This window comes from Mixophyes fleayi, chromosome 1, assembly GCF_038048845.1.
Source record: "Mixophyes fleayi isolate aMixFle1 chromosome 1, aMixFle1.hap1, whole genome shotgun sequence".
In the NCBI taxonomy this organism is placed as follows: Eukaryota; Metazoa; Chordata; class Amphibia; order Anura; family Limnodynastidae; genus Mixophyes; species Mixophyes fleayi.
The window spans coordinates 103850151-103874568 of record NC_134402.1 but is presented as its reverse complement, the minus strand read 5'-3'; the positions used below and the strand labels follow the sequence as shown (position 1 = coordinate 103874568).

The 24418-nt window shown below is 36.6% G+C and overlaps 1 protein-coding gene across 1 annotated transcript in view; it reads right to left on the bottom strand.

Annotated features, from left to right (window-relative positions):
• The window catches only part of LRBA (LPS responsive beige-like anchor protein), a 478343-nt gene that overhangs the window by 71743 nt on the left and 382182 nt on the right, over positions 1-24418 (bottom strand). The window contains exon 47 of the mRNA XM_075198883.1: positions 7531-7698. Within this exon, the coding sequence (XP_075054984.1) occupies positions 7531-7698 (168 nt within the window). The remainder of the gene's footprint in view (positions 1-7530; positions 7699-24418) is intronic.

Here is a 24418-nt window from a genome sequence, read left to right as displayed (position 1 = left end):
TTGCTTTGTTTTTGTTTACCAGAATGGATTACTTCTATCTATTTAGGCCAATTAAATATTACTTTACACTTTCAAACTAACATATAGCATCATATTTAGTTTTAGAATTAGATCATTAAACACTCCAATTTGAACAAATTCTGTTGAGAAATAGATCTGGTTATACAACTAACTATAGAAAGAACAGCATCATGTAGAAAGGATTTAACACATTAATTCAGGGCAGGCAATATGTCATTCTGCAGCAAAGAAAAGAAAATTGTACTTTATAACTCCATAACTCATTTTATTATGGTGTTCATAAATATATTGATAACCTCTGACCGTATTTACCTGGTACTTCCAGCTATGACTACATGTTTGCAATCTATAAGCTGCAGACAGTCCTGCGATATCAAAAATGAGTGTGGTAAAATAAAAATAGCTGATATAGAGATATATATAGATATAGATATAGATATATATACATATATATATATATATATATATATATATATATATATATATATATATATATATATATACACACACATACACACATAGATATACACATACACACATATACACACACACACACACATACATACTTCTTCCCACTACTCACGACTTAGTAGTAGCCATAGTGAGCGAGCTATTTGGATAGGCCACAGTGCATTTTGGTCTCCCAAAAAATGGCTGCCTGATATCTCTCAGTCAGTAGGAAACACACACAGTAAGAAAGTACCAAAACACCATTCACCTATATATTTTCCAAACAGGTCCCAACATTCCAGGACCCACACAAGAATCTAGTATCAGGTAATGAAAGCTGCCATAACAGGTAAAAGAGAGCAATACAGTTTTAATTCATAAGATGTCATGTCCAAAGAGGCAAAACCATGCCCCCAACAATATGTGGTGTGGCAGCACACACCACATATCTTGCTCCTTTGCATCACTATATCTTTGCTAAACGGTATTAATAAGAATCTAAAACTAGGGATAAAATAAAATTTAAACCTAAAATGACCATAGGTGGCCCCCAGCCATTCAGTTACATTTTCCATACCATCACTTTTAAATGTCCGCTTTGACCACCACGAGCAACATATATACATGCAAAAGCACACTTTAAATCAACTTAAATAATGTTAATCAATGTCAGACTACATTTATTTTGTCCATAGGATACTGAAAACGTTGGCCTTTTTTTAGCCTGTTTCTTGTAAAGCTGCACCGCCACCTACATAAAAGTTTTAATAAGGTGCTCCTACTTCTAGCCAGAGCCCCAGGGGCTGCTACATAGAGCGGTTTCTCAGAGCTATTTTGGTTCTGTAACATTTAATCAAATTTAAATTGTGGCAGATGGGATGTGCGATTGGCAGGACCAGTCACAAGTCTAGTGACTGGTCCTCCCTCTCACACATTTTCCCTGGATTCGACGTGGGCTGTAAGAGCCCCCGAGGATCTGGCTAGAGGGAGGAACACTTTAGTAAAATATTTTACTAGACGGTATTGCGGCTTTATAGTATCCATACAGCAGTAGAACTCAACCCAATATGAGAATTTACTATTAGAAAGAATTGTTTTATTTGCGATGCATGCACCAGTATTAAAATTTAGAGGGTGCCTGAAAAATCTGCAGTGCCACACGGGGGGAGGTAGACCGTAAGACTAGAGGAGGGACTGTGAATCAGGAGAGCGGCACAGAAGCGCTTATGACTGTAGGACTCTTGAGACCCAGTGGGGTAGGCAGATAGACGATCACAGATAAGTTGTATTACAGATTTCAGGTTAACATAATACAATTCATCTAATATTACAGTTTTATAGTTAAGTGATTTTGGTTCTAATCTTCATAAAAAAAATATATATTTCAAAGCATATAGATTCAGACAGATCCTCTTTCTAAATAACTCAAAATAGTGCAACTATAATCACACCTGTTTTTTTTACATAAAATAAAAAATAAAAGAAGGAGGAGATTTATGTAGACTTCACCTTTACGTGTCGGGATAGAGAGAAAGGTTCTACTCCACACCGAGAATGCTTCATGTAGTGGGAGACTGCTCTTGTTATAGGAGCCCCCAGCCTGTGCTTACAGGGAATGTGGAAAGCACTGCACATATGGATGCACTTAAGGTAAATACACAGGTTTGTTACTTTTCCTCTACAGACACAAAGTCAAAATTGCTTTTTTCATGACTGTCTGATATAACTAAGGCTGTGAATTGTAAAATAAAAACAGACCAACTCTAACAGGAAGGGGCAAGATGTTGTGTACAGACATTTTATGGGCAAACTAATCCATAAAAGCTTTAGGACCCCTCATATATTGAAAATATCCATTAAACAGTTAATCTCTAATATGAGGTACAAAAATAAAATGCATAATTAACCTACTAACTCATAACTTTTCAGCAGGAATTGGATTACTCTGAATGTGACCACATGTACAGTACAACTAATGCCAAAACTGAACACTTTAATGAGACATTCTCTGTCCAACCACCAAGGGGGAGATATTAAAATTAATTTACTAGCACTTATTATGCACTGGTCTACCAATATGGCAAGTGAGATATTACATAAAATAGTTTGTCAATATCACATAGTTCACAAATGTGAACAGAAAAAGGTTTACATAGTCATTTATGTTAATTAGTATAACCTGTAAAAACACAAATTTGTAATACATGGGAAAACATCTTGTAGACTAATATAGAAACAGTCAAATAACGTTCAATTTAGTGAGAGAGAGAGTGAGAGAACTATTTAACACAGATTACTTGTTGTGCTAGTGGCATGTTGTTTGGGTAATAAAAATGTCAGTATTCATGTAAGAGAGTCCTAAATTATTAACATAGACAGCATATTCAATGCTGTCCATGTTGCTAAATAATTTAGGACTCTAAACTTATTAATTGCTCATTTTATACCATAAACCTATAGTTCAGTAAATGTAAGAAATACTTTGTTAGAGCTCTCTTGCCTCAGCCTGTGTTCATCACCAAAATTTTATATCATCATCTAGACAGAAATATTTGTTTACATGGCCGTTGACAAGCTCTTCCCGTACTCCTGGCCCTGTTGCCTTCAGTACTTCCTCTGACCCTGCCTCCTCCGTTGCTTCCTCTGTCCCTGCCTCCTCCGTTGCTTCCTCTGTTCCTGCCTCCCCGGGTATTCCTCTGTCCCTGCCTCCCCGAGTATTCCTCTGTTCCTGCCTCCCCGGGTATTCCTCTGTTCCTGCCTCCCCGGGTATTCCTCTGTCCCCGAAACTGCCTCCTCCGGTACTTCCTCTGTCCCTGGCCCTGCCTCCTCCAGTACTTCCTCTGTCCCTGCTCCTCCGGGTACATTCTCTGTCCCTACCTCCTCCTGTACTCCCTCTGTCACAGGCCCTGCCTCCACTGGTACTTCCTCTGTCCCCGGCCTTGTCTCCTCCAGTACTTCCTCTGTCCCTGCTCCTCCGGGTACATTCTCTGTCCCTGCCTCCTCCTGTACTCCCTCTGTCCCAGGCCATGCCTCCTCCAGTACTTCCTCTGTCTCTGCCTCCTCCGGGTACATTTTCGGTCCCTGCTTCTCCAGTACATTCTCTGTCCCTGCCTCCTCCTGTACTTCCTCTGCCCTTGGCCCTGCCTTTTACGGTACTTCCTCAATCCCCATCCTGCCTCCCTTGGCTCTTCCTTTGTCCATGGGGTCTGATTTGTTGTGAACATTACCAAGATATCCATTGCTTAATTTTAAAATTCTCAAAACAGTAAATTGCTTTTGGGACCTATTCCAATCAATGAACTTAGTGTAGTTAGGTGCAAGTGTGAATGCTAAGAAAATTACACATTACAATTTAAGGCTTTTAAAGTGGTGAATATAGAGTCATATATTTATATGATAATGATTACTGTCAGTTTTTCTCAATCCGTGCATATACATTGTAGGAATGCATTTTAAAAACTTTGTTTAAAACTGATTATATTAAAATTCAACAAAGTCTTTGAGGTAATACAGTAAACCATTACAGTCTTTTGCAGAAATTAACAGCTTTTTCCATTAGTGTTTTTTAATACCTGATACATACCACATATGTTAACCAGTTACAAAATGAGACTGGTTAATGAAAAGTATTTAACACTGCAGAACAATAACATACTCAAAAGTCTAGGTATGACACAGTTAAAAACAAAAGACCCCCCCAAAAAAAACAAAAAAAAAAAAAACTGCCTTGTTCTTGGCTCTTACATCTGTTGGTTAACTGTAATATAATCCCAACTGCCAATCTGAGACAAACCAGCTAGTCAAAGCAGACACAAGCAACAGAAACAAATGTCACTCAATAACAGGCAGAGGCAATGCGTTCATGGATAATTTCAAACAGTATCTATGTCTAAGTTTGATGTGCTTGTACAAAACACCTACTGCTTTGGCTACTGGACACAAAATGATAACGAGAACAGCAGAAAAAGTATAATGGCAGGAATTTAGAAGAGACTTCTAATGTGTTATTAGTTGGTGCTGGCAGTAATAACGGTTTGGTACTTTAAATACTTTGGAAAACATTCTTAACATGCTGTGAAGTATAGGCCTTCAAAAACTATAAAACCATAATTTTAGAGTCCTAAATTGTTTCAACACCATGGGCAGCAGGTTAGATGGATTTATGGTTAACAAAACTGTATGACCCAAGCAACTAGCACAGCACAACAAGATATACAGACATAATAGTGTTCACTCTTTCACATTTGAAAGTGGACGTGATATGGGCAGCACGGTGGCTTAGTAGTTAGCACTTCTGCCTTACAGCACTGGGGTCATGAGTTCAATTTCCGACCATGGCCTTATCTGTGTGGAGTTTGTATGTTCTCCCCGTGTTTGAGTGGGTTTTCTCCAGGTGCTCCGGTTTCGTCCCACACTCCAAAAACATACTGGTAGGTTAATTGGCTGCTATCAGAAATGACCCTAATCTCTGTCTGTGTCTCTCTCTCTGTATCTATGTTAGGGAATTTAGACTGTAAGCTCCAATTGGGCAGGGACTGATGTGAATGAGTTCTCTGTACAGTGCTGCGGAATCATTGACGCTATATAAATAAATGGTGGTGATGATGATGATGATGCAATATGATCATTTAGAGGAAATGTCATAGGATACAAGGTAAGTCTGGCATCAATAGTAACCATTTGCAGCCTACGCCCTTCTGTTCTTGCTAGGAGTGATCTTTGAACAGTATGAACAAAATCTACAGTTGTATAAGTTGACATGTGAGTACAATGCATTGTTTATGAGGAAATGCATTTAATTCCAGGGTTAGTACATCAGCATAAACATCTTGTATAACAAAGTAAGGCTAGGTACACACTGAAGAATTTTCCGACCGACGTGTTATCTACAACGACTTTACCTTCGACTAAAGTCGAAGGACCAATCGCTCAGACGATTAATGTGTACACACTAGTCACGTATTAGACGATTAACGAGAGACTGACCATCTGGGCAGCAACTTTTCACAGCCATATTGTGGTGAGCAAAAAAATTTAAATTTGTACTACCAGAAATGACTTATGAGGTCCATGCAATGTTATCCCCAAGAAATGTAAATAAGGGGCAGAGCATATTCAATAGTAACCACCTCAAACCTCATAAAACATCAAAGGTAACACGTTTTCTTCATACATTCGTTAGCACATGTACAGTTGCAGTACCATTTACACAGGTGTACTAATATGCAACTAGACATATATAAAATACACATCTATAAGAAACACAAAAATGTGTCATATACAAAAATGTATATAATTGTGCATGCAGACAAATGTAATACATATATTTTGCCTTTTTATCAATGTGTATTGAATGTACAATAAAGTGGTACATAGCTATAATTAAGGAGGCAGACATAAGCAATACACCTATAAATTAAACATTGTTTTTTTTTTATAACACTACACTGACAAAGGTTAAGAATTAAACTGGCAGACATATACTATACGCATTAATGTAATAGCCACCTGCTATTGCTTTACCGCTAGAAGCACCTAATTACCAAATGAGTGACCTGCTGACACCGCACCATGTGGGACTGGAACTGGCATCAGAAATTAACATACACACGGCCCCAAATGAGTCGCAGCTCAAGGAGCTATTGGCAGTTGCTCGTGGACCGATTGGAAACTTATACACACTACATGATCGTTCGGTGGATTGGTCAGAAAATATTAAACACTACGCCCAACTAAATGAGCAGACAATCGACATTGTGTCACTATACCGACTAACCCGACTTCCGACTGAATGGTCGTGTCAGCTGATTTGCCAGATTTTTGGAAGAAAACGCTCAAGTGTGTACCTAGCCTAATACATTTGGTTTGCATTATAAGTAAAATGTGGGTTTAATGAAAACTAAGTGAAGTGAATCCTATGATGGACATGGCAGGTGCACTTTGTCCTAAACTGGTATAATGAAGGGTAATATAAAGTTTGTTCTTAAACACTCCTCATCTTATTTAGATTACAAAGCATGACGTGTGCATTCAAAAGTGAATTGGTTTGTTTGTTTTACAATGCTGTTACTCCAAATACACATTAGTGTATTTTTTTCTACACTAGTTGCTGTATAGAATACTAGAAGTCATGGATTGTCCCTGAACCGCACTTTATAACATGTACAAACCATTTCACTTTATCGTGAACATTTAAACTGCTAAGATTACACATTATAAGCATACTCCTCAGTCTTTACGTAGTGTTTGCAACAAAGATCAGTCAAGCACCTGCGGAAGAAAAGCAGCATAACATATTTCCTAAAGCATTTAACAAATGTTAACAATGCTGTAAAGACTGATGTTGTTTATATTTGAAAAGAAGATTAACGACTAGGCTGTGTTCTGGAGGACTGGTTGGACTGAAATAAATCTTTAACTTCTAATGTAAAAATTTAGAGAACAAGGGAAAAGAAAAAGAAAAAAAAAGCCTTCGCTGTGATTAAACACTATCTCATATATTACATAAATGTTAACGTAAGCATCACCTCTTGTACATAGACACTTCACAAAAGTAATGCTTAATTCCACTGGCTGCAAAAACGCACACATTAGTGAAGTAGTATAAAGGAGTAGTGATAAATGCACGGATTTCATAGGTATGCGTTACACTGAAGCAGGCTGAGACACTCTTTACAGCTTTTTCTTAAATCACTGCTAAAATACACTGTACTGGAGACCTGAAAAATTAAAGTTCTTCCATAGAATAACAAACATTACAGAAATCTCAAGGTGTCCTATACCAATACTACCATATCAGCATCACAGCTGCTCAAACTGCTATTACTTGAACTCTGCATAGTCTTTCAATCAGGCCAAAGGCAGAACAAGGCAAATATTTTGCTGAACAGTTTGACACACCAAAGCGATAAAGAGTTCTCCAGGTAAGGACGTTTAAACGTACAAATCATGGACTTTCACCGCAGCCATGATAAACATCAAATATGTTCCCTACTTTGTATTTGGATTGTTTAAAATAATAAAAAAAATGAATAAAGAATAAGATATAGAATAACATACCTCTCTTAGGACAGGATCTGTTATGGAACTGAGATTGACATTTCCTTCATAGGTCAAGTAATAGAACACATTTAGTGCCCGAATAGCTTCTGGGCCCTGTTGTTTGTAGCCAAAAATAAGATCAATCCATTGGTGAAGCTGGCAAGATACAAACTCGCTTTCCAGTGCCTGCAATGAAGGTAGAGGACACTTGGGTATGACATGCACAGAAGGAGAAAAACATGATCAGGTGAAGACAATTTTAAACTATATACATCGTCAGTTAAAAGCATAAAATAACAAAACATTTTCTTTTAAATTAAGTCTCCCCTGTATCAGCAAGTTGCCGTTTCAAAGGCACTCACTGATCTATGTAACTTCAATGTAAGCATGATTACCCCATGGTGTTAGGAGCATGTTTGTGACCTACTCAACCGAAATATGATTAGCTTACCTGGTTTCCTGACAAGAATTCCTCAGTTTAATTACGGACTGCTGTGACTTTCAGTCTCTTAAGGAGGCCATATAAAATATTCTATGGGTTTTCTAACAGCTCTATGCATATATCAATATATACATGTACATGTCATATTAAACCTACCAACACATTCTGCTACATTTACATTCTAAAACACTCTTTAAAGTAGAATTAAATATTTATTTTTTTAAAGAGGGGAAACTTAGAAAAGCTAGGTCACTATGCTTGTCCCGTTCCAATATTTTATCTTTCCCTTCTCTCACACTTGATGATACATGTACACACATTAATGAATTGCCCAAGCCTCTGTTTTAGCCACTGACATGACAGGCTAGCTGGAGGAACACAATACCCTCTGACAGACTAAACCTTTCACAAGGTGGCTGAGAAACAAGTGGGTTTACATATTGCATATACACCTATCTATTTGGAGCCAAATATTTTTAATCTAATAGGAACTAGATTTTATGTTCTTTCTCTTAACATCTTCTAAAGCCCATTGCCTACAATAGTCAGCTGTCATTACCACTGATAGGATTAATAGGATTGTACAATCAATACAAAGGATAGATACCAATTCAACAAAAATGATGGACTTCTTTCATTAACAATGACTTAAAACCAGTCTAAGAGAAGACACATAAAACAGCAATTGTCTTAATTTGTGGGTGGCACTAAACACAAAAGCCTTAAATATGCTCAAATTACAGCAGGCTGTTTGATTGTCACTGCAGTCAGATGTCACATTAATGTATGACAAACATTAAACCATACACTTAAATGGCAATTTATATCATTTAAATGTTTACTGCCAAAGCCTCACATTACTCATTTAAATGTGCCTTTCTGACAGCTAATTTCAGCTAATTTTCTAAGAATCACTTAATTAGAACTTTCAATCAAACACTTTCATATTTTTAGGCTGCCAAAGTATTTGTGTTGCTCATAGTATAAAATAAACACAACACTATACATTTACACATAAAACAAAGCAATTTCTCTGTTTTAAAAACTATAATGTAATTAAAAAAAGGGCCATGAGGCCATCTAAAGATCAGGAACAGAAATGAATATAAAAGTCGATAGTTCATATATAGTATATCAACATATTTGAGTAAAAACAACCCTTTATCTAATTTACAACCAGCAATAATCCAGCTACAACAAAGCATACCTGTGATAACCATTCCCATAAATATACTCACAAAATTAAAACCATAAAATGCAGTATTTAATCCTATTAAAAATTAATGCATGTGCAATTGCTTAATAAGAGACAACCGCTAGAGATCTCATAAGCGTTTCACAAGCTATAAAAACAAGCACAGAGCAGAAATAAAAGCAATGCAAATTTTCCCGGTGGTTTATTCCTGGAGAACGTTATGTTTTATTTATTTTTTCATTTGGTAAAGTACAAACCTTCGCTGTAGGGCAGGGGGTGGCTAAATAGCTCTCGCTTGAAAGTGGAAATTTCACACCTGAAGTTGACTATAATGTCTGTCAGTTTGTTTTACACTGAATCACAGAGTTTGGCAATGAACGAATGAATGAAGTAGAATTAAAGAAAAATGCATTATGAAGCAAATTTTTAAAATTAATAGAGAGAACACCACAACCTACCGTACAGATTAAGAAAAAATAATGTAACAAAATTCTTAAAACATATTGTACTAAGGAAATCAAAAGCAGTGTTCTTTACACACATTCATTGTACCTCCAGGAAGAAGTATAGTACAAGGCCGATGCAGGTGAGGGCGCTCTAGGCGCCCACCCCCCAATTGGAAGCAGCACCCCCAGCCTGCTGATTTTTACCTTAGCAGTCGGGGTGAGTTGCTGGGCTCCTCAGACTGGGAAAGTGTCACTTGGCTATGACCTTGACATGGAGGAGCAGCCGCCAGTAGCTCCATGTGGGGGCACCGAGGTGGTATTAAAATCACTGTATTAGTGACATTAATGTCACTCATTCATTGTTTTAGGCGCCCCCTAACCATTGTCTATTGGTAGTGCTGGCCCGAATGTAGTGTATAAACCGCCTTTAATTTCCATAATTTTGCAAGTGCAATATGTTTAAATTGTTTTGTTACAGTAGAATGTTTGATCTGCACAATGGGTTGTGTCTTTTTTCATTTTCACAGACTTTGTGTAATTCCTAAAGTCCAAATGAGCAGCTACAAGGACTTATTGTGATACATCACTAGACACAGACTTTTTAAAATTGTTTTTATTCACTATTTTTTTTATTTGTAAGATAACTATTATTGAAATTTAACAGGGATACAAACAATTAATGCACCACTGTACATCAGAACAAAACATCATTTTTTTCGTTTGTATCTGTTTTTTTTGTCAGCATAAGCATATTATGGGGCATATTCAATTGTTGTCGAAAACAGCAAAAATCTCATGGCGCGCGCACTATTACGTCATAGTGTGCGTAAATACCGTTATTACGGTAGTTTTCTCGCTAGCATCTGAGTAGAATTACCGTAATAACCTGTTTACTTTTTCCACGGCGGAAAAACTAAACAATTTAATATGCCCCTATGAATGTAATATCTTAACCAAATATTAATGTTTATGGGTCACAGAATGTTTATTTTTTCTATGTTTATGCTGCGAATACTGAATATTTGGTATTGAAGTAATCTAATTAAATTAAGATGTACTCAAATGTCTGAATTAGTCATACAGAGATTTTATTAACTCCAATGTTTGCATCTGGATTAAAAGAACATGTTTATGTCCCATTATACAATATTTACTTAGTTAAAAGAAAAGTTTAGATTGTAAGCTCTCCTGGGGGCAGTGTCTTCTACTGTTTTGGACTGGTTTCTTTTGTCTGTTAATATGTAAGTCATGTTAATAATAAATGTAGTAAAGTATGTGGTATTTGAGATTTCACAATGCTCACAGTGGGTGCTGCTTTGGTAACTGCATTAATATAATAAACAAAGGATATTGGAGAATAGGTTTGTTATAGCAGGGAAAAGCATATCATTGGTTGTCTATTCGATTTTCAGTAGAATTACACCACCAGGAAGCATGAGCTCCTAAATCGAACAAAACACGCAAGGTTTTAAAATGTTGTGCAAGAGAGACTAACCAAAAATGGAGTGACAGAGTGGGGAAAGGTCGAGGTATCGCAATGTGTCATAGGGTGTGGAGAGCAGGTGACCAGGACAGAAACATAAGTTGGAGCAAATATGAAGGATTGTGTATACGAACAAAAATGGTGGAAATAGTACTACAAATATGTTGTAAAAGAAAACAGTGCACTGGGAGAAACTACAGTCTGTAATGAAATATTACAGTGCAGCCCTATACTTTGATTGGCATTTCACACTCCTTGTTATGTCATTATAGCCACATCATGGTCTATAATTATGGGAGAAAATATATATATATATATATACATACACACACACATACTAATATTGCATATTTGACAGTAGTCCTTTTTTTGGCGGTAAAGCAAGTAATTATGGCCTAAAACCCCATTAGAACATTCCATAAATGATATTGTTATATTATATAATGGTATATGTCGCTAGGATGCACTGCTACATGGTCTGTGCACCAGAGTTTTTAAGAGATTTAGGGCCAGAAACAAAATCGACGGGAGATGCTCATAGTGTCTGAGCCACATACATAACCTACAAGATAGATTGGTAGATTAATCATAAAAGAGCATGCACAGAAGATATGCAATTTTCAGTTATCCCCGCTCTGTTAAGCTAATAAGCTACATTTTTAATGTGAAATGGGATGTAACAGTAAATTATACCCAAGAGCAATGCCTGTACTTTGACAGAAGGTCTAATTAGAAAACAGCTTAGAAAAAGAGAAACACATCAGAATGAATCACCCACTATGAATCGGATGCGTTTCCTTCAAATGTTTATTTAAGAGCTTGGAATGACAAGCAGCAGTTAAAGTTTGCAGGCAAGTATTTCTATTCCATATCCTAGGATGCACACCATGGCACTAATGAGTATCATCTTGCTCCAAGCAAGCTGTTAGCATTCAAGCATCCAGCACAGACCTTCTCTTCCTTTATCAGTGTTGTTCAACCATTACACCCACTAAAAAGAAACAAAAAAAAAAAGGTATGTCCCTTCTAGATGCGAGATTGTAGAGTGTAAAAGGAAATGTTATTTTATTTGTCAACAATAAAATAAATATGCTATAGAGACATTATGGGTGGGGAGGAATTGCAAGTGTAGAATGATGACCTTCAGCTGTACTCCAAGGGATGTGAAAATTAACACCTTCCTTAATTTTACCCTTTGCCTTCACAAAAGAATTGCCTCATTAAGGCTCATTAAATATGTGTACAACAAAGGAGCACAAACACCCCCCCTCACAACTCGGAAACCTAACAAAACCAATCAATTGTTAGTGCTCCCAAAGCTGGCTTCGAACATCAATTATGCCCAATGGGTGCTCTGAGGAAAATTTGTAAAAAACAAAATCCACTAAAATGTCGAACAGAAATACAATATTATGCAATGCAGCAGATTTATGGGAAAATAAATCAGAGGCTGAAGTCCAATTGTTAAGAATCAAATCGGACTATGAATAGGTTGTCCTGTGAAGCAGCACACAGATTGTCATTACAATCCCCTGGGGCTCATATCAGCCTTGACAAACTGTCTCACACTGATATCTGTTTCTTTAATGAGATCTACTAAGCATAGGGACGAATACACTTGAAATATGCTAAAATGTACAGCATCTACGTCATAACCAAATGTTAGTTCCAAGCGTATTAAAAACCACTTTCAGAAAAAAGTGCGCAAAACATACTGCAAATCCAGCAAAACACATTGCAATAAGATACTTGAAGTGTTTTTAATCAAAGTAAAGGCTGTCATTTGTAATGATTATATTGTACTGTCAATATTTTTTTTTTAATAACAAGACATAACCAAATAGTCTCTCATTAAAGAAGGCATGTCAGGTTTAAGTCTGTTTTTTTTATATACTGCCTTGTACGCTGTATATGTCCTCTGTAGGGGACTACACAATATGCAAACACTGACTGTTGTGTGCAAAGACTGACTCATACTTGGTACCGTCTTGTCTTTTAACAGCCACCATCCTAAGCATATTCTTATTTTAATATTGCTTTACTTATGACAATAAGATAAAACAATCTAACACATTTATACATAAAAAAAAAAAAAAACTATGCTGAGAAAGAAAATGGCATATTATTAATGTGTATCTTTAGAACAAGTCCACAGGCTGTCAATCCAAAGGGGTCAAATTTTCACAAACTTATTCAGGCATTGTTAACTTTCAACAGTAAGAGGTAGAATGCTACTATTGGACATCCAATATTTTATATGGCAGGATCTGGGCTTTCACAAAAAAAAACTATTTCATTATTGCATTGGGAAATAGTCACTCATCACAAGCAGTACAATCCAACAATCCTTACAGTATCCCCTAAGGCTCTAGTATAAGAGCACGCTCAATAAGCGAGTGTTATAATATGCAAGGTGCATACTAGATATGTGCTCTATGCAGGGACGGTTTTTGTGGTAATTCAACAACACAGGGCAACGCATTTAATGGCTCTAGTGGTGGTATTGTGGTAATACGGAGTACTCTCGGTAATTTGGCAAAAAATAAAATAATGACAAGGAGAGAGAGGACAGGAGCTGCTGTTTGGAGTTAAGATAAGCGAGCTGCTGGGGAGAGTGGTGGAGGGCTGGAGAGGAAAGAAGACTAGAGGGAAAAGGAACCAGACAGCGGAAGTTGGAACCAGACAGCCGAGGTGGAGAGAGATTGTCAGGAAGTGGCAGAGGAGAGAGAAAATTGGATTACGAGAACCGTAAAAGGAGGAAACAAAACATCTACAATGAACAACATAGAAAAGCTGGGAGGAAGGCTAGGTGACCAAACCATGGGGTGTGGTGGGAGAATCATAGGTGAACAATGGCACACTAGTGTAATCGGGAGGTTTACAATGGATAATGCACAGGGCCCCACATTACAAAAAGTCTGACAGTTAGGACATAGATTCTGAGTCAACCTCATCAGTCTAACACGGGTACAGGAAACCATATATGTCAACTTGTTGCTCTCCCCTCCAGTAAATTCTGGCTAGGAGGTGAAGCAATATTGCAGTCTGCATCATTTCACCTCAAGGGGCGGGGTCAAAATGACAATATTTACGGCAAATAGCATTATGGACAGCATGGTGGCTAAGTGGTTAGCACTTCCGCCTTACAGCACTGGGGTCATCAGTTCAATTCCTGACCATGACCATATCTGTGTGGAGTTTGTATGTTCCCCCCGGGTTTGCGTGGGTTTCCACCGGGTGCTCCGGTTTCCTATCAAATTGACCCTAGTCTGTCTGTGTGTTTGTATGTTAGACTATAAACTCCAATAGGGCAGGGACTGATGTGAATGAGTTCTCTGTACAGCGCTGCGAAATTAGTGGTGCTATATAAATAAATGGTGATAACAATTATGGAAGCCCCAACCCCACCCACTTCACTAGGAAGTGGGCAGGATCTGGGAGGAGGGCCTGCTCTCCTGGGAAACTATGGAAATTATCTGCACTAAGATATAAATGAAAGTAACTGAATGCAAGTGAAGTTTCATGGAAGAGAGAATACTTGTGTGTCCTGGCCCGAGCTGATGGAGGCATGAGTCTTATATACTCACCGAGAAGTTTTGTTTGTTATTACATGGAATTTTAAACAAAGAGCACAGCATTTTTAAAATGGGCCTAAACATTTTAAGTAAGAGCATTTTTTTTTCACTATGCCATTTTCTTTTGTCTCAGTATATACAGCACAGGACGGCCAATCCATCCACTTACAAAGAGACCATGCCAGCATCTAGTAACCAAATGAGATTATGTACACCAATATAAATTCCTTCATTCCCGACTATAAATTTCACATGTTTAATATATGCCTGTTACGCCATTCTCATTTTTTTTATTCTCATTTTTATTATTTCATTTTGTATTTAGTGTCCCTGTGACAAAATAATTAGTTTCATATATACATGTATATTGTCAGTGGAACATGTATATGTTTAACAATCTCAGGCTACTTTATATCATATGCTCCAATTTAGGTTAGGCCTTGCAGCAATACAAGAAGCTAGTGAGGCAAGGGAAAGAATCTATATTGGTAACAATATTGGTAAGGTAGTCAGAAAGAAAAATGATTTTACTGCAGAAAAGAAAAAAAATTCCAGAGATGTCCCAATATATCCACACACTTATCGAGAAAATGTAAACAGCTAATGACTTGGATGAGTAGAAAATAGGATTTCACTAAAGCTGGCGGCGTAAAGTAATCCCGATTCAATAGACTAAACTTGGCCTGCAGGCTCCTGATACCACACACATGGATCATCTTCCCCAGCTTTACCAGTGACCATGAAGTAATACTGATAACATCAAGTGGACTCAGAGGAAAGCTTCCAATCAGAGGTACTGAGAGTTCTGTTTACAACACGCCCTTGCTATTAAGTAGCAGAAACCATTTTTATATTTTATCAGTGAATGTAAACTACCATGGCTATGTAGGAGGCAGTAGTAGACATTATTTCTTTAAAAGGTCAAAATAAGCCCCATAGAGCATATATAAACCACTCATATTAGATTTTTTTTTTAACTCCTTAATGAACAGAGTTATTTTGTACCTCAATGACCAGATTGATTTTCGTGCTTTTGAGATGTGTTAATTTGTTCAAACTTCCATTCAGTTAGTGCAACACCATTTGTATGTGCTCAAATTTTAAGGGGTTATTTCATTGCAGATATATGTTCTTTATGAAAGATTTTCTGCAATTATATGGCCAGAAACAAGGGTACGATTTTATTTTGTTTTCTTTATGGTCTTTTATAAGTCTAATTTTTAGGCACTAAATCAGTGGATCACAAACTTTCTCAGTTCAAGGCACCCTTCGGGTTCTCCATAATTTTCTTAAGGCAACCCCAAGCCATGGCACCCCTGTGAGATAGCCGTGGCACCCCAGGGAGCCACGACACACAGTTTGGGAACCACTGCACTAAACACATTAATGCGTCAAACAAGAGGGCAATTGGTCTTCCTTATAATTAAATCAGTATAAGTAGGATCTAATAGTAGCTGACAAGCCATCATATTTTAGATCCAGTGTATTTGGATCTATTGTTATATCATTATGATCCGTTATTATTCTAAACAGACAGGAGAGACCCAATTCAGGCCTATTCTGCTGCACGGGTCCGTCAGTCAATAGGCTTTGTCAGTGACATCACAAGATTCCCTGCTCTAATGTGAAAGTGCTATGGACTCCTGTACTACACACCATTCCTAATCTGCATGCTGTGTTAACCTATAGGCTTCCAGAAACCAACGGAAAATGTTTGTGGTCCAGAGACCCAAGCCTATCAGAGACAATACTGTTCCCAGTAAACTAAAACATACATTATTCTGCAATGCAAATCCATGTTGTCAAAGGAATGCTGGAAGGGTTGTTGATTTTGGATATAAATCATTACAACATCCATAGCAAAGACATGCTGGCAATAGAGTGCTTCAGACCATAATAAGGAAAATATTCATAATAATTGTATTGGGATTTAATGTTATAAAAGCTAATGAGGTGTTTTTAGATAACACATATACATATACATATATATACATTATATATATATATATATATATATATATATATATATACACACATACATACACACATATACACACACGCACAGAGACACATAAATATACACACACGCACAGATACATACACACGCACAGGCACATACACACACGCTCGCACATACACATCTCGTCTCTGTCTGTTTTACTCAGTTTGTTCTCAATTGTAAATAATACAAAATATGTTGGTGCTATATAAATGATGATGATGATAAGTAGTCTCCCCCTTACTAACATATCCCTCACTGTTGAGCCCTGTAATTATTAACTTATGGGCTGTTTTCTTATTATCAGTATAATATATATATATATATATATATATATATATATATATATATATAATATTTGTATTGCTCTCTCTTTGTACTATTTATTGCCCTATTAATGATTTGTAACTATGTCTTCCCTTACCTTTGTTTCATAAAAGCTTTAATAACATTGTATTCTTAAATACTGTAGGAATCAAAGTAATTTCAAAAGATAATTCCTAATGTTCTCTATAGGCAGCTAGAAAGCAGAGGATGAGGGAAATTGGAGCTCAGTCATTTAGGACCAGGGTCTGGTACAATATATTGTGCAGTAACACTTCCCCCTGAATGGGATGGGTTTGTCAAAGCCTTGGACTCAAAGACAAGTGGTAGACAATACTAATGAGCCTCAAGTACCTTGAAGTGTCTTTGAAATGCAGGAGCTTCAAGCACACAATGACCCACAGAGAAAGAATGCAGCTAGGTGATTATTATAAATAAGGAGTAATTAACTCAAATTTTAAAGCTAAGTAGTAGGGGAAAAAAAGCTATTGTAGCTCATGGTACAATACCTATATAATGTAAACTCAAACAATCTATGTTTCATAGTATGGTCATGTATTTATGACATGCTCAATTTGTCTTCCTAATTGTAGAAAACAAACTCTTCTTGCTACTCATGTACAGATCTGTCAAACTTTTTAAAAAAATTATATAATAAAAAAAGTAACAGAAAGATCCTATCCCCAAACATCCAGCATACAAAGAAGCTGTATACCGAACTGGTTTTATACAACAGAAGTGTCAGCTTGCAGTCGTACGCCGCTCTCATAACGAGACTTAAGCCTATTAGACACCAGTATAGAGAAATTTTATTGTTATGCACAAGTTTTTACATAAAATTGTAAATTAAACAACTAGAAGCTTAGTTACTGGAAATAAAAAGTTGTAAATGTATCTTTGCCAGTTCTGCTCTTAACTAGCTTTATTTTAACGTTTGATGTCCAAGTTAACAGTATTCAAAGAATAACATCAATAGTTTTAAACTGCTTGGGGTGGGATTGGTGAATTGTGTATTCCGTTTAAACGCTTATTTCTGGATTTATTAAAATAAAAAAAAAGTATACTTGCATACATGGCCGACATGACTATCAAATACATAATCACACTAATGGAAATATTCTCTATGTGGCATTTATGAGTTTCACAATAGTGTAATACTGTATTGGACTTGCATATACCTTGAGATACTATAATGGAGTCCAGCACTGACACTAGGAGAAAGACTGGATTGAACAGACATTTGATGAGAACGCCTATAGTGATCTTGTCATGCGCGCACTACAATGCATTGTTCAAAAGTTTTAACAAAAAGTTAAACTACTGTGAACTTGCCATAAACTTGCTCTTGCCCGTGACAACACCATCAGCAGGCTAAAGAAACAGGGGTTCAGAGTGCATGACAAATACAGAGCTTTGCCAGTATTGACACCTCTGACCTCACTTATTATACAGCATGGAGGCAGATTTTTACAACAGAAATCCCAATGACAACCTCACATCACATTGCTGATATACTGCAATGCACTTAAACCCCCTCTGCTAAACTGCAGTGATTATGTTCATCACTGGGACAACCCAGCCTAAACTTGTGATGAGAAACTCACCAACTTTTAAATGTGGAATTTACTTATTTCCTATGGAAGATGTTCCTGCTATGATAGCCATTTGAGGCTTAAAGAAGGGTAGGGATTATATGTCTTTTCCTCAATAAAGGATATGTTTAAATCCTGTATATTTGTGTCTTAAATGTTTATTTTAGTGTATGTGTAAAGCAAAGGGGACCAATGACAGGGTACATATATGCAACTTGTATTAAATTGACATACTACGAACAAATGACAACAGTGATCATTATTTTTATTTTAAATTACATATGGATAAAGCATAATATTATTAGATTGCATAAATACACTGGTGAATTACACTTTTTTGGAAAAATTACATGAGGATAATTAACTGCTCAATTACCAAATAACAGTTCTTAACTTGCATATTAACACCAATTAAGATACCATCTTGTTATTTGGTGTTATTCCTCACTATACATCAATAAAAGAAAGATCAGAATCTATCCATACATTAGTATTACCTGCAGGAGAGAGAGTCTGGAAACCGGCACAGCCCACTCACTGTAGCACGGTGGTAGCAGATTCAGCTATGTTTATGCAAAGACTCAGATTTATTTGACAGCTTTACACCTTTGAGCAAGATATAATTAAATGTTTTGACAGCCAAACAAAAACTATATAAATCTGAAAACTGTTAAAACATAAAGCATCTAAAGTCAAAATGATGGAAACCATCTCAGGCAGTACCACGACACGTACCCTTGTGCATTCCTGCAAAATGTGTACTTTTCCAGGATACACAGAGAGCATTATTTTTAGTATTTAACTGCTAGAGTATGACGGAAAAAAATCGCACAGTTTTAGACTAGGCATAAACTACTGCATAAATAGGATCTGGACTAAAAGTGGCCAGTAAAACATGACAACATACATGTGCTTATTATGTGCAATAACACTCTTATTATCCACAGTATTGTGCAATTTGTGAATAGAAAACAAACAGCCAAAAATGCAAATAGCTTCCACCACCATAAAAGCATCAATCTAGAAATTGATTATTGGTCACTTTTATTGGCTGGTCTCTAACATGGAACATATGCTTGCCACACAGGCAAACTATTGTTATTTCCTTACTTATCTAATATATATATATATATATATATATATTTTTGTATACATAATAATGCACTCTCACAGAGCATGGACGGATATACTTTTGTACGGTCAACGTCAGAATTTCTCATAAACGCTTGTGAAGTATTGCATCATATGAGGGGACACTTTATTAAGCATGAATATATTACTTTGTATCTGAAGAGCCAGAGGACATAATTTATTATGACCACCCATTCCTCATACTAGGTGCACTATAGGTTTGCCGGTTACATGTGCCTCAGAGGAATTAGCCTGTCTATTACAGTGTATGCTCTTCACTTTCTAAAGCCCTCATTAGCAGCCATAAAATCTATACACTTGTAGTAAACAAACAGAGCTAAACCAAAATGTACTCTAACAACGATGACAGAGCCTTGTATATTTCTGTGTTACCCTTCTACGAATAACTGAAAATATAAGTAACACCATTTAGAAGACAAACAACCTTCCATACAGAGCTGTGCGAAAGAGGAGACCGCCCAGGGTACAGTTTTCCTTCTTGCCCCAAGCACTAACATGTTAACTTACGGTACTGCTTCCATATTTGTGACTAAATTGGCGGCTTTAACCTGGAAATGACACATTTTAGATATGGTGTATGCAGGATACACAATTACTATGGGCCATAGTGAAACCATAATAGTCAAGGAAATAGGATAAATGCTGCAATGTTTAGTGCAAAGTTTACAAAACTTACACAATAACAACATTCTATATATAGATAAGGTTAGTTTTTTTTTTTAGTTTTTTTTTTACTTGAGTTAACCGGGTTTACTCTAAGTCACTGTATGGTTAGATATACAACAGCTGTACATACAATCGCTACATTACTTATTTAATCCTAAGGATTGTTGACTGTGGTTATGACATGTATGAAATGTCGTGACAAGTCTTTATACTGGCTTGAGACAAGCTGATAATGCCCAGGTATTTTTCTCCATCAGAGGTGGACACCAGAGACCTCGCTTTAGTTTTTATTTTTAAGTGTTTCAAAATCCTTTAAATCTTTCCTAATCCAAACAATCTGGATGAAAAGGGGGGAAAAAAGAAAATAAATGGACTTTATGGTTAGGATGTGGGGTCAAAATGGTTTATGATTGCTCATATGATAATTGTCCTTGCTGAAAACATGCAAAAAAGTGTAGCTACAGAACTATAATTTAAACATTTAAGTCACTAAAACATTTAAAACGCACTTTGTAACTGTATTTAGATGGGGAAGCTTCAGTGGGGAACGCTGCAGCATAGTTAAAGGTAAAAGGGAACAGTTGTTTATACACCAGATGAAATGTTTAGGAACTAGCTCAAATTCTCATGCTAGGGTCTCATTTATCATTCTTTAACTTGGGAGGATGGCTCCAGAGAAAGACAGATACAAAAGAAGAGAATCTGTTTAGGTTCCATACATCAGGTAATTGAGCAGATCTATACAGTGCGTGTCTGCTCCAATCCATGGGAACACAACACTGTAAATGTCTTCCACTCGGAATTGGTGACAGAGAAAATAGCTAATGTTTTAATGAGCTGATGACCTAGATGACAGGTTCTTAACCTTTCGTTTGGGACTCTTATGCCATTTACAGTAGTGTTTTTCCATGTTCCTAATTTAGGAACACTATCTTGTAGTTATAAATAAAATAATTAACAACAAGGGGGGAATTCAAATCCCCTGAAGTAGCACAGTGTTAAAGCTATTACCGTTAATAACGTAATTTTAACCCTGCTTTGAGCAAAAAGCTAGCGTTGAAATTACTGTATGAACGGTAATTACGTGCACTATTACAGCAATATCGGTAATAGTGCGTAGGCCGCGTTACTTTTGGCAGTAACGGGGCCAATTGAATTCCCCCCTAAGTGTATTATTAATTTCTAGAAAATCTATATTATTATTAAAAAGATATACAAGAAGAGAAGATAGTCATTTGGGAGGAAGCTCTCAAGCAAGAAAGATTAAATGGGTTTTCCATTTAAAAATAAACATGACCACCCCATTTAGCATATAGGGTTGGTTCCCTTGGGCACTTCCCCTTTAACGGAACCCAGCGGGTGCTGAATCATTTCTGCAATGACGTTTAAAGGAAAATGAGTACATTAGACTTCATCTTACCTCTCTGTCTGTATGTATTACCCAGTATTGTCTTATCAATGTTTGTTCCCAATTGTAAAGCGCTACGGAATTTGCTGGCGCTATATAAATAAATGATGATGATAGATATTAAAAAGTTCCATATATAGCAGCTTCCATAGATCTCTACTGCAGAGGTATGGTTGGATGAAGTCCTTCAGTGCTGAGGGTCCCGGTGTGAGCTGGATTGTTGCTTCTGGTAGCAAAGGGTTTCATCTGTTAGTCCATTACTTTCAATATGTAAAGGTTAAAGTTCATTAAAAAGGAGTTGTCTAAAGTGGACCTAGGTATTTATCCCATCAAAAAGACATGTGTGCATAATTAAGAAACCAAAACATAAAGTTTATATACAAAAAGAAAATTATTTGCCAAATACATTTTTAAGTATTTGCCACCCGTCTGAAACATATATGCGGTAGTCACATTTCAGCTTGAGATGCTATATATTTACATATAGACTGCAGTCTAGCATCCCTTCCAGCATTATACCCAAAATCCTAATCACTGAAAACACAGAGCACATCTAGAATTTAGGATTGCTGCAAGAACCTGGTAATGGGTAAAAACCTTGTTGCCAAGTGGACCTTCTACTTTTTATTTTCAACAGACACAAGTAACAATTACATATCAAATGATAGAAAAAAAAAAGTGACAAAAAAAAAAAAAACCTTGTCCCCTCAAAAAACAAGAACCCTAAAATAAAATGCTAAAATGACCTAAAAGTGATCCCCGTCTCTAGCTAGCCTACCACACATTATGTCACCCATTTTCCATGACAAAGGTGCTTTTAATCTGTTACATTTCCTAATATATGACACTGGATGGCTATTCAATCAGTCAGAGATAAGTGCTATAGACTCACTGAAAGATTTAATACTAAGTAGCATCAGTATAAGGAGTTGTTTTGGCAATTTTTTTAGGGATTTGTTAAAGGATCTTTTTAACTTTTCTGCCATGTGCATGCAGGTCAAGAGGAGTGTCGAGGTTGTCAGTAAACAAAAACATAAGAGTCAAAGTAAAGATTCCTTAATTATGAATACAGCCAAAATTTAACAGAATATCATGACCCAAATGAAACATATAACAGGCAAATATTAAGTCCTTATTGTAGGATACAAAAAAACCAAAATGTTAAAAGCCATAGTTTGCATGCTTTAATTTCACTTTAGTTAATGTTATGCTGTATAAGGTACAGACTGTACATTACACATGGTCCAGGGGTGGCATTACTGGTCATGTCTGAAATCTCTACTACTATTAAAACTCAGATTGGCCAAACAGTAGCCCTGGTGTTTGTTCATACAGTGGATACCACCAATATAGAAGCAGCTGTATTCCTGGTTTCCATGGACATTCTGAACAACCGTCTAAACAGGCAGGGATAGCTTTTCCAATATGTTCACTATTATGTTGATGATACACTTTATTTTTATGATTCTAATAGATGTATTTTGGCGTGAATTGTGCAATTTTTAATGTAATTAGTTTTGTGTGCGCAAATTTAAAGAGCTTTATAAAAAAAAGACCTATAAAAGGGATTTTCCTCTCCCTTTCCAGTGGGCATGCTTTATGATGCCATTCAAATTATTATCTAACATTACAATAATAGCGTCATCCCATCCCTTCCTAATGGTTATTCACCAATGCGGGTGTGGTTTGATGTATCATCATCACAGCACATTCTCACCTACCTTGCAGGAGATAGTTCTTCTCTTATAACCCGGGGGTTCTCACAGAAGTAGACAGCTACACTATAAATGGTATATCATTTTTACATAGTAGCCTCGTTTTCCCTGGACTAGGTACAAACACATATTCAGTTTTAGTTACCACAATAAACCAATTTTTAATTTACACCTAAGATGGACCCATCATGCAGTAAAGGCAGTCATGTTAGGTCTGAATAAATATTAGCTAATTCTTTGTGCTTCAAATTTTAGTGCCTCAACCATCTGATGTCATCAGTTTCTTATGAATTGATAGCTTGAATATTGGTTCAATAAACAAAATGGCTGCCTGCCTTATGTACAAGTGATAGGCCCACTTATAGTAAAATAATGATTGAAAACTAAAAGGATCACTGACATAAAACTTTAATTAAAACAATGCAAAAAAAAAAAAAAGAATTAAAATCAGTCAGTCATTATTATTTGTAAATCAGTATTTCACAGACCCTGAATAACCAAAGCTTGCTAGCTGGAGCGCTATTTTCTTATGATAAAATGTCACTGCTATAACTGTGACTAAAGGAAAAATACAGACACAATTCACAATATGGGCTCCAATTCCACATTGTATCACAAGAAAAGCTTTCCCTATGCATCAAGGGGTCACTGCCGGCAATAACAGTGCTTCCACCGGTGAAAATATTTGCAGGGTCTCGGTGATGAAAACTTTCCCATGCAAAGCATCTCAGGATGGCGATAGCAGAAGAAAATCAATTGAAATGCTTTGTTCTTAGAATACAAATATTTTTAGTTATTTTATTTTTTGGTTCACCAAGTCCAAGCCTGGGATTTCAGTTTCACTGCGCACACATTAACTGCCTAGTTAGTTCTTACTACTCCAGGGCAGTATCACCGAAGAAGCCGAGT